At 42.6% G+C, this 11,736-nt stretch overlaps 1 protein-coding gene across 2 annotated transcripts in view; it reads left to right on the forward strand.

The window, feature by feature from the left end:
- Positions 1–11,736, forward strand: part of Dlgap2 (DLG associated protein 2) — a 720,970-nt gene that overhangs the window by 68,216 nt on the left and 641,018 nt on the right. Inside the window, exon 2 of one of the 2 annotated variants that reach the window (XM_028766298.1) lies at positions 11,121–11,220. The exons of the other annotated variant lie outside the window; for it this stretch is intronic. Within the exon in view, the coding sequence (XP_028622131.1) occupies positions 11,206–11,220 (15 nt within the window). The 5' untranslated portion in view covers positions 11,121–11,205. The remainder of the gene's footprint in view (positions 1–11,120; positions 11,221–11,736) is intronic. 2 annotated transcript variants of the gene reach the window in all.

An 11,736-nucleotide genomic window follows, 5' to 3' on the forward strand; every position in this document is an offset into this window, starting at 1 on the left:
ATCAATGGCCTCATGTCACTGTGTGAATTTTCTTAACATTCTAACAGGTGCCTGAACTCAATTCCCAGTTGCTCCCATGTTTGGTGATATATTTTATTAATTAGAGACACAGTTTTCACTGCGAATGATGAGATGATCTTTATCTTTCTTCACAGTTGGGAGTATTAGTAAGTGTTGTCTATGGCTGTTTGACCTGTCAAAGCAGGCACATGTGAAGCAAGTAGAATACCCTGTGACCCCTCCAGCTCCCTCCTCAGGGGAGGTCCTTAATTACTGTTGGGTTGTCCACAGTTAGTTGTACCATGTTGTCCATGCTGCCTGGCATCTTGGAGGAAGCTGGCTGCACCATCTGGCATGTACTGGGTGTACATAGTTTGTACTGAGTATAAACCTTTGACATGGGACAGAAAAGGTATCTTCTTGTCCCCAAGACAATTTCAATTTCTGATAATGTGAATTCCACAATTGCACTTTTGGAAGACTGAAAAAAAAATATCATGAGAATCCTGGTCAGTCATCCTGCCTCCTTGGGGGTATGATTGACATCCAATTGAGGACCATCTATGGGAAGAAGAGGAATAACTCAGCAGCATCAACTGAGTGACTGAATTAGATGCCCTGGGCTGCAGACTTGGGCAGTTGTGGAGTCAGTTAATCAATTTAACATTCCTGAAGAGATTGAATTAGTCTTTCTATCATTTACACTTGATTCCAAGGACCTGGAAGGGCCACAGGGAGTGATTTCTCCAGATGTCTGCCAATATCTTTGACAGTCAAGGTTCCCCAAAGGACTGTGGTGAATAAGATGCACATCTGTTCCTGTATCTGTTGAGAGAACAAAAATGAGAGGGAGACTCATCATGAGGAGGCGGCTGGCTCTTGGGAGCACAGATGCTGGAGCCTAACATCTGCATGAGGTCTCCAGACCAGGAGGTTGATGTTGAAGCTTGATGCTCTTCCTGATGTCCCCCATGACCCTGAGAGCCGTGCCTAGCTACAGCGTAATGCAAAATACATTTAGTCCAACTTCAGAAATCCCCATAGTGTATCACAGCCTCATCAATGTTTAAAATTCCAAAGTTCAAGGTCTCTCCTGAGATTCATGGAATCTCTTAACATTAATCCCCTTTAAAATCAATATCAAAAAAACCAGATCACATAATTCCAGCATATCATGGCACAGGATATACATTACCGTTCTAAAACATCACAGCAAGGAAATGCTGGACCAAAGTAAGACTGAAAACCAGCTGAGCAAGCTCCAGACTCCATGTCTGATGTCAAAGCACTCTTCAGATCTCCAACTCCTTTCATCTTTGTTGACTGCTGTTAGCAGATCTGGCATTCAGCAGCAACAAACTTTGTTCTCCTGGGCTGGTTCCACTCCCTGTTAGCAGCTTTCCTCAGCAGGTATCCCATGGCTCTGACATCTCTAACATCTTGGGGTCTCCAAGGCAACTTCAACTTTACGCCTTCTTATTTCAATATCCGGGATCCACACATGATCTTCGGAGTTCTTCCAAAGGGCTTGGGTCACTTTTCCAGTTCTTCCCTCTGTAGCACTCTAAGCTCAGGCTGGTCCACCCCACTGCTGCTGCTGTTTTCGGTGGTCATCCCATGGCACTGGCGTCTCTTAATTCCCTGGAGTCTTCTAGTGCAACTAGGCTTCACCAATAGCCTCTCAGGCTCTCTTCATGATGCCAAGCCTCAACTCCTTTGGATGACCCCTTCAGTCCTGGGCCATCACAACTGCTACAGAGGCTGAACCTTCACCAATGGCTTTCCATAGTCTCTCTCAGTACCAAGCCTCAGCTGCTCTCCATGACCCCTCATGCCTTCAAAACCAGTACCACCTGGGTGATTCTTACACATTACCAAGTATAGCCACAGCACAAGGTACAACCTTGGCTATCTCTGGAACACCTTTTTGTGCTCTCAGAAAAAAACTTCCCAGAAAATTTTACCTCAGTGATGCTGGTCTCTTCTTAATCACCACTAATTTCTTAGCTCCAGCTAACCAGCATCAATTGTCCCAGTAGTCCCTTCTACTCTTGACTCTAAAGCCAGAGTCACACGGCCAAGGCTGCTGAGTTCTGTTGCTTGCTGGGGTTGGAACATGGCCCCTTGTTCTATTACATTATCACCAGCTTTCTGTTTTCTAACCCCTTCACTGCCTAAGCTTGGCTGTCCTGGAACTTTCTTTATAGACTGACCTTAAACTTAGAGATCTACATTGCTTTGTCCCCTGAATGCTGGGATTAAAGGTGTGTACCACCATGCTTGGACCTAAGCTTTTCTTTAACTGGAACTTGCTGGCCTTGAACTCAGAGATCTGCTTCTCACTATCTCCTAGGTTTAAAGCCGTGCCCCTTGCCTGGACCTAAGCTTTTCATGGCCAGTATTCCTCAAGATCTGGATTATAGTTCATTCCAGATTAGAAGTCCAAATGAAAACAGTAACCAAGTAATAATAAAGCCTAACATGATATAGCTATTCCTTGTTCAATTGCAAATGGATAAACAATAAGCTTAGCTGGTGGGATATTGCCCCAGAGTCACCACTCCCTTAATCTGTTTTATCTCTTCAAATACAGGATTCAGCTCCATTGCACTTCCTGGTGCCCTTTTATTACTTGAACCATACATTTTGTATTTTTAGTTTTTAAGCTTGCTATGCTTGATCCAAACACTTCATAAGAGTAAACCAGAGGACAAAGTCTATGTTGGGCTTTTCTGAGACTTCCTTTGTTGGTGCAATTAATGGACATCTTATCTTATCTTTCAGATAAGGGCAAAAAGCAGCAACAGTCTTCACATAAACATCATAAGAACAGTCTTCAGAGTTCAAATCACCGTCAGCACCATTGTCTTTTGTATTCCTACTAGGATGTCCCAGTAAGCCCCACTTAAAGCATTCCATGGCTTCCCAAATCCAAATTCTCCAAATCCATGTTCTTCCAAACTAAAACACGGTCAGGCCTATGATATACCAGTCCCTGGTATCAACTTCTATTTTAAGGTTTCATTGCTGTGAACAGACACCAAGACCAAGGCAACTATTTTAAGGGACAACATTTAATTGGGGCTGACTTACAGGTTCAGAGGTTCAGTCCATTATCATTATGGTGGGAAGCATGGCAGTGTGCAGACAGACCTGGTGTTGGAGGAGCCATGAGTTCTACATCTTGATCTGAAGGCAGCCAGGAGAAGACTGGCATTCTCAAGCAGATAGGAGGAAGCTCTCTCAAAGCCCACCCCCTAGTAACATACTTCCTTCAACAAGGCCACACCTACTCCAGCAAGGCCACACCTCCTAGTAGTGCCACCTGGACCAAGCGTATTGAAACTACCACCTATACCTTTAGTAAAATTGCCATTTAACTAAAGTGATTCAGTTCAGTGATGCTTTTGAATACATGTTCATGTGTTTGCAAACTCATTGGAGACTCTTTCCTTACTCTCAAAGAGTGGGAGCATCACAAGAAATGAGCTCTAAGGTGATGCCTGGAAAACCACCAATTCAAATCACTGAAGAAATAACTTCCTGTTGCCCACTGCTGCAGAGAATCCCCAGACTGGATTAGACAAACAGAGAAAAATCTATAGGAATTTTACCAGGTCTTAAGATAATCTGAGGGGATTTTTTTCGTGTGTGAGAAACTTGAAGGTCCATGTGAGATGTTTAGTTTTCTTGATGAGCATGAATGGCAAGCATCACCTAAGGTTGATGACGTTAATGGTCCATAGGCAGAGATACAGCTTCTCATGGTTTGCTAATAAAACCACCGTTTCATGTTCCACACATTCTATATGCGACTCCACGAACTGACAGTTCCGTGTTATTTAAACCTTCCTCAAGTAGTCAACACCATTGTCTTTTAGTTATTTCAAAACTGGGTTAATGTAGCAGAAAAGGATCTTCTCACTTAAGATTATAGATAATATTTAAAAAATAAGAGCCAATTCAGACTACCTAGATGTAAAATATGAGCAAGCAGGCTCTGCTTTACAAAGTGAAGTATCACTTCAGTAGTAAGATCTTGGTTGTAATAATGCACAAAGTGAGCATAGTAGTGGGGGGGGAATCACAATTATATCAGCAGATAATGGAAGACCTTGATACAGTGTAACAGCCACTTGGGATAAACATTTCAAATGGATGTAATTATATAAATGGATGTAGTGTCTGGCAGATTATAGAAAGTGTCTCTGACACAGACTGGAGTCTAGCATGGAGTTTGGCAATGCTGTGGAGTGCCTGAGAAATCCAGGATTGCTCCTGCCACCCCTTAGGTTCCCGCTGCAGTGTCAGTTTGGGAAACTATGTGAGATTTGGCATTAGTCATCAAATAGAAAATGGAAGTCTGTATAAAATCTATTTGATAAATTAGGAATGTTGGTAAAGACTGTATCACCAGATAAATGTCACTGATAGTATTGCACACGATAAGGTAATGAAAAAGCGGGGTCCCATGTTCCCATGTCAGAAACTAGGGCTTCATAAAACACCTTGCCACGAGGAGGAGAACGTTGGTCACTTGGAAGGGGCATACACTATGGCTAACTCTTTGTATAGAGAGATGTTTAAGTGGCAGATGCACTGTGAATGCATGTTACTTCTGAGGAGTGTTTGTCTGTGTGCGTGTGTAAATGCACGTGTGTAAATGCACGTGCGTGTAAGTGTTGATTGAGTCACAGCAGATTACTTTTCTGTTTGGAGAAACAGTGAAAGTGGTTAAGAGGGGCCTTGAAGAAGGGAGAATAAAGCTGACTCATGAGAATAACCTTGCAGGGTTTTGTTTTCAATAATATTAACTCACTCACTTTACATCCCGATGGCAATTCAGCCCCCTCCTCCCGGTCTCCCTCATACAGGCCCCCTTCCCTTCTCTGACAAGCTAGAGGGCCCTCACCCCCAGGTATCAACCTAACCTGGCACATCAAGTCACTGCAATGCTATGTCTACATCCTCTCCAACTGAAGCCAGTGTGGTCCAGTTAGGGGAATGGAATCCATAGCCAGGTAACATATTCAGGGACAGCCCACACTCCAGTTGTTAAACGTTCTGCATGAAGATCAAGCTGTACATATGTGTGGGGTCTAGGTCCAGCCCATACTTGCTCTTTGGTTTGTTGTTCAGTCTTTGGGAGCCCCCAGTGATCCAGGTTAGTTGACTTAGGTGGCCTTCCTGTGAAGTCCCTATCCTTTTTGGGTCCATCAGTCCTTCTTCCAACTCTTCCATAAGACTCCTTGAGCTCCATCTAATGTTTGACTGTGGGTCTCTGCATCTGTTCCCATTGGCTGCTGGGTGGAGCCCTCAGAGGACAGCTATGCTCCGATCATGTCTGCAAGCATAACAGAGTGCCATTCATAATATCAGGGATTGGTTCTTGGGTTTCAAGTTGGACCAGTCATTGGTTGGCTATTCCCTCTGACTCTGCTCTTGGTCTCTGCACATCTTGTAGGCAGGACACATTTTGAGTAGAAGGTTTTGTGGGTGGGCTGGTGTCCTTACCCCTCCACTGGGAGTCCTGACTGGTTACAGGAAGTGGCCACTTCAGGCACCAAATTTTCCACTGTTAGAGTCACCCCATAGACTTCCTGGAGCCTCCTCCATTCCATGTGTCTGGCAAATCCTGGAGATGTCTGCCCCATTTCCCTCACTCTCCTGGCCCTCTCTCTCCTGCTTTCCCTACACCTGCTCCTCCCTCCCCCGCCCTGCATTTCCTTTTCTCCATCCACCTCGGATGTCTATTTTATTTTCCCTTCTGAGTGGGATTCAATCATCCACCCATGGGCCCTCCTTGTTATTTGGCTTCTTTGAGTCTGTAGATTGTAGCATGGTCACTCTGTACTTTATGGTTACTATCCACTTATAAGTGAGTACATATAGTGCATGTTCTTTTGGGACTGGGTTAGCTCACTCAGGATATTGTCTAGTTCCATCCATTTGCCTGCAAATTTCATGATGTCCTTTTTTTCAATAGCTTAGTAGTATTCCATTGTGTATATAAGCCACTCTTTTTTTTTTATCCATTCTTCAGTTGAGGAATATCTGAGTTATCTCCAGTTTCTGACTATTATGAATAAAGCTGCTATTTACATAGTTGAGCAAGTGTCCTTGTGGTATGGTAGAGCATCTTTTGGGTATATGCCCAGGAGTGGTATAACTGGGTCTTGAGGTAGAGCTATTCCCAATTTTCTGAGAAATTGCCAAATTGATTTCCAGAGTGGGTTGTACAAGTTTGTACTCCCACCAGCAGTGTAGGAGTGTCCCCCTTGTCACAAAGTACCTTCATAAAGAAACTGGAGAGTTCTCATACTAGCAATTTAAAATTACACTTGAAAGCTCTAGAAAAAAAAAAAGAAGCAAACACACCTAAAAAGAATAGTCTGGAAGAAATAATCTAAGTCAGGGCTGAAATCAATCAATTAGAAACAAAGAGAACAACACAAAGAGTCCGTAAAACCAAGAGCTGGTTGGTTCATTGAGAAAATCAACAAGATAGACAAACCCTTAGCCGAACTAACTAAAAGGCAGTATCCAAATTAACAAAATCAGAAATGAAAAGGGAGACATAACGACAGACACTGAGAGAATTCAAAGAATCACTAAGTGTTACTTCAAAAGCCTGCACAATACAAAATTGGAAAATCTAAACAAAATGGATGATTTCCTAGACAGATACCACTTATCAAAGTTAAATCAAGATCAGGTAAACTGTTGGGAGCCGACTCCTAGCAGAAAGCGGCTATCATCTTTGGAGCCATCTCAAGCCATATACCCTGACAAGAGACTTGTTTTCAACAGCCTACGACAGCTGAGCACACTCTGATAAACATCTTGTTTTTCTCACATATCTTGTTTTGTTGTTTAGTGCCTCCAGCTGCAAGGTGCACGTGGTAAAGTGTCTTCAGCTGTGTTCCCCTGCTTGTTTATGGTGGCAAGGCACATGGTAAAGCGAATAAATACCCAGGATTTCCTTTCAATAAATAGGACTTGATCAGACCCTCTGTCTTGTCTCCATTCTTCTTGTCTCTTGCCCCTCCATCCTCACTCTCTCTCTTGCTAGACCCTGTTGACTGACCCGAACAGACCAGGACAGTAAACTATCTAAATAGTCCTACCAGTCCTAAGGAAATACAAGTAGTCGTTAAAAGTCTCCCAACTGAAAATAACCCCAGGGCCAGATGGTTTTAGTGCTGACTTCTACCAGACTTTCAAAGAGAGCTAATACCAATACTCCTCAAACTATTCCACAAAATAGAAACAGAAGGAACATTGCCAAACTTATTCTATGAGGGTACATTCATCTTGATAATTAAACCACACAAAGACTGAACAAAGAAAGAGAATTTTAGACCAATTTCCCTTATGAATATTGATGCAAAAATACTCAATAGAATATACAAACTGAATCCAAGAACACGTCAAAGACATCATATGTCACGATCAAGTAGGCTTCATCTCAGGAATGCAGGGGTGGTTCAATATATGAAAATCCACCAACGTAATCCACTATGTAAACCAACAGAAAGAAAAAAAATACATGTTCATCTCATTAGATACTTTTTAAAAAGGCCTTTGACAAAATCCAACACTACTTCATATATAAAGTCCTATTGAGATAAGGGATACAAGGTACATATCTAAACCCTATAAAGGCATTATACAGCAAGCCAATAGCCAACATAAAATTAAATGTAGAGAAATATAAAGCAATCCCACTCAAATTAGGGACAAGACAAGGCTGTCCACTCTCTCCCTATCTCTTCAATATAGTACTTGAAGTTCTAGCAAGACTGTTTGATAACAAAGAGTTTTTAAAGAAAATCTAAGTTGTGGGTTCAGTGCCAGGAGAAACATGAATGCTACAGGCAGTGAATAAATCTGTGGATGAATGTTTTTATATAGACGGCACTTTCAAATTAGGAAAATATAGATTATTCAGTAAATTTCCTGGGGTAATTATCTATTGGAGAGAAATAGAATTAATTTCTAATTCATAACTTAAAGATTTATGTATATTATATACAATCATTAAAGAAAAATTTTCATATGAACCATGCAAGTTGATTACTAGCTTTCAATACATTTAATTTACATGCATATGTATTTTGAGCATGACTGTTCTAAAAATGTATCTTATTAGAAATGCTACTTAAATGCATAGATAAGTTAGTAATGACTTAAATGAAAAGTTTTCTTTTAAAAAATTCTTCTCTCATACATTATACTCTGACTACAGTTACTTCACTTCTCTGACTTCCCCTCTATCCCAGATCCATTCTTCCTCTGTTTCCTTTCAGAAAAGAGCAGCCCCCTCCCCCCGGGATATCAACCAAACACAGCAACAAGAGATAATGAAACTAAGCACAAACCCTTATATCTAGGCTGGAGGAGACAACCCAGTAGAGGGAAAAGGATCCCATAAGGCAAAAGAGTCAAAGAGCTTTCCTCGCCTACTGTTAGGAGTCTCACAAGAGTACCAAGCTACACAACCATAACATAGGTGGAGGACCTAGCACAGATCCATATAGGCTCTATGCTTGTCCCTTTGGTTTCTGTGAGCCCCTATGAGCCCTGTGTAGTTGATTCTGTGGGTCATATTCTCATGGTGTCCTCCACGCTCTGGCTCCTATAATCCTTGTTTGCCCTCTTCTATGGGATTCCCCAAGCTCAGCCTAATGTTTGGCTATGGACCTCTGTAGCTGCTCTTATGAGTTGCCAGATTAAGCCTCTCTGATGATGATTGGTCTAGGTTCAGGTCTCCAAGTATAACAGACGATCATTAGGAATCCCTTTGTTAATTTTTTCCCCCAGTCATGTTGGGTTCTACCCTAGGTCACTTGGCAATCCAGCTTCCTGTTTCTGGCCATCCAGGCAGTATTGTACATAGGCTCCCTCATGGTGTGGTCCTCAAGTTGGACCAGTCATGTACTGGCCACTCCCAGAAGTTCTCTGTCACCTTTATCCCAGCACAGCTTATAGGCAGGACAAATTGTAGGTCGAAGGTTTTGTGGCTGGGCTGATGTCCAGTTCCTCCACTGGAAGACTTGCCTGATTATAGAAGGTGCCTATTTCAGGGTCTATGTCTCCTGTTACTAGGAGCCTTTGCTGGGGTCACCCTTGTAAATTCCAGGGAGTTACCATTGTACTAGGTTTCCACATCACTCCATAAATGTCCCCAAATTCCAGTCGCCTTTTCTAGTTCTCTCTCCCTTCATCTCCCACCTGATCCTTCCAATTCCTATCCACACCCACCCCCAAGTCAACCTGGGAAATCTAATCTAGTTCCTTTTCCCAGGGAGATCCTTGCATCCTCCTAAACAGCCCTCGTTACTTAGCCTCTCTGAGCCTGTGGATTGTAGCATGATTATCCTTTGGTTTACAGCTAATATCCACTTGTGAGTACATAACTTGTTCTCCTGGTTCTGGGTTACCTCACTCAGGATGATTTTGTCTAGTTCCATCCATTTGTCTGAAAATTTTTATGATGTCATTTTTTAATAGCTAATGCTTCATTGTGTAAATATTCCACATTTTCTTTATCCATTCTTCAGTTGAGGGGTGTCTAGGTTGTTTCCACTTTCAGGCTATTATGAGTAAAGCTGCTATGAACATAGCTGAGCAAGTGTCCTGCGGCAGGATGAAATGTCCTTTAGGTATATCTGGGTCTTGGGGTAGATTGATTCCCAACTTTCTATGAAGCTGTGTGTGTGTGTGTGCGTGTGTGCGCTCATGTGTATGTTCCTATCAGTGTAAGCATGCACGGAGCATGTTGGAATGTCACACACAATCTCAGGGTTTAGTCTTCACCTTCTACATTGAGACAGGGTCTCTTGTTGGTCACTGCATACACAGACTAGCTGGCCCACGGGTTTCCAGAGATTTGCCCCTCTCTGTTTCCCATCTTGCTGTGGGAGAGCTAGCATTATAAACACAGGATACCATGTCTAGCTTTGTGTAGGTTCAAGGGAATCCTAGCTCAAGTCCTCTCTCTGGTGCAGTAAGTACATTACTCACTGAGCCATCTCCCCAGCCCAACTGTGACCCACAATTATGAAGTACATGGGAAAACAAGTAGTATTCTTCTGTATTCACATGTGTGGAGAAATACAGATGGACAAGTAAACATCCATTCTAAAGGCTGTAGTGGCTGATGTCTAGACTTGAGTTTACGTGCGTAGACAGCCACGAAAGGTTTGTGTTAACTGGTCACGAGAAACATGTGAAGTTGACTCTTGAGTTTGTACAGTATTCTGTAATGAACAAGCCCCAAACGTACCTGTTAAAAAATTCATATCCTTAGCTTATTAGCATTGCGAATTTAAGAGGATTTCCTTGGCATTTAGTAGCTCATCAGCAAACATATTTGTTCAAGATTTAGGTGACAAAATAGTTTTCAGAAGACATTGTACACTGTGCAGTACTCAGAAATACTATTCAGGCCATTACTGTGTCGTGATTGTGACTTCTAAGGGTCACGTAAAGTACACGTAGGAGAGTGTTTTGTGACTGCACCAGCTCAGTGGGACAGAGAGTGTTGTGTTTTCTTGTATGATATTATGGAACCAACGTTCCTATGCCACCTAGTTTGGTGCAATGGTGATTTTATGTGCTAATATGCAAGGAATGAAAAAAATTAAGGAGTTTAAAAATCTGTCAGATACATGGATTGGCACTTATTTTAGAGTCAGTGCAACCTTCAGTGTTGTCTGGGGTTGCAACCCCATTGAAATGTTTAATATTTGATGTCACTTCTGCCTTGCAGTGGGCCTGGCCTGTGGGCTGATTCACACATCTGGTTTAATCGCCAAGTTGCAGAAGGAGTTACAAATCTTGATTTACAGTGTAGTTTTTCTTTTTTTCTCTCTCTGGTTTAATATTTTGAAGTTGTTAAACCCATTTATCATTTCGAACCTGGCTTTAAAATTGAGGTATTTTTCACAACTGTGCATGCTGTGTGCCCTTAGTGTGGCACCTCCCTATTGCTGTTCTCAATCTGCTGATTGCTGAGTTGCTTATTTTTAATGTGTACTCCATGTTTTCTCCCCCCTGGGGGAGGTTGTTTACCCTTTTTTATCATTTTCCCCATTTCTATCCATTCCTCATCTTAGGCTTCCCAGTCATCTGAGGCCCGGCCATAGTACCACGTGATTTCACAGCCGCTTGCGAACCCCAGCCTGCACCCTGCCAGCCATAATGGGGACGGCTCAGGTACTGTGTGATGACTCTATTTCTTCTTCCTTCCTTTCTGTGTTTGTTCATTGTGCAGCCTTTCCCCACTGCTGTGACAGGGCCTCTGTCTCAGGATTGATATAGAAAGTGACAGCTTAAAATTTAGCTGCTAAAGGACCCTAGGAAACTGAGAGGAGCTGGTGAGCCATGGTGGTCAGTAATGGCAGCATAGCACGCCCCAGCCTCTCCAGGGCAATGTATTTGCCAGTCACACAGAGGTGCATTAATAAAGGTTCATGGCCCCCCAGCACACATGTAGCAGAGGGCTGCCTTGTCTGATTTCAGTGGGAGAGGATGTGCCTAATCCTATAGAGATTTGTGGGTGATGTAGGGGACACCCTCTCAGACTGGAAGGCAAGGGGGGATGGGGAAGAACTCTTCAAGGAGGGTGACCAGGAAGGGGGCAATATTTGGGAGGTAAATAAAAGACAATTAATTAATTAACACAAAAGAAAGAAAGAAAGAAAGAAAGAAAGAAAGAAAGAAAGAAAGAAA

Source organism: Grammomys surdaster, unplaced genomic scaffold (assembly GCF_004785775.1).
Source record: "Grammomys surdaster isolate TR1022 unplaced genomic scaffold, NIH_TR_1.0 167, whole genome shotgun sequence".
In the NCBI taxonomy this organism is placed as follows: Eukaryota; Metazoa; Chordata; class Mammalia; order Rodentia; family Muridae; genus Grammomys; species Grammomys surdaster.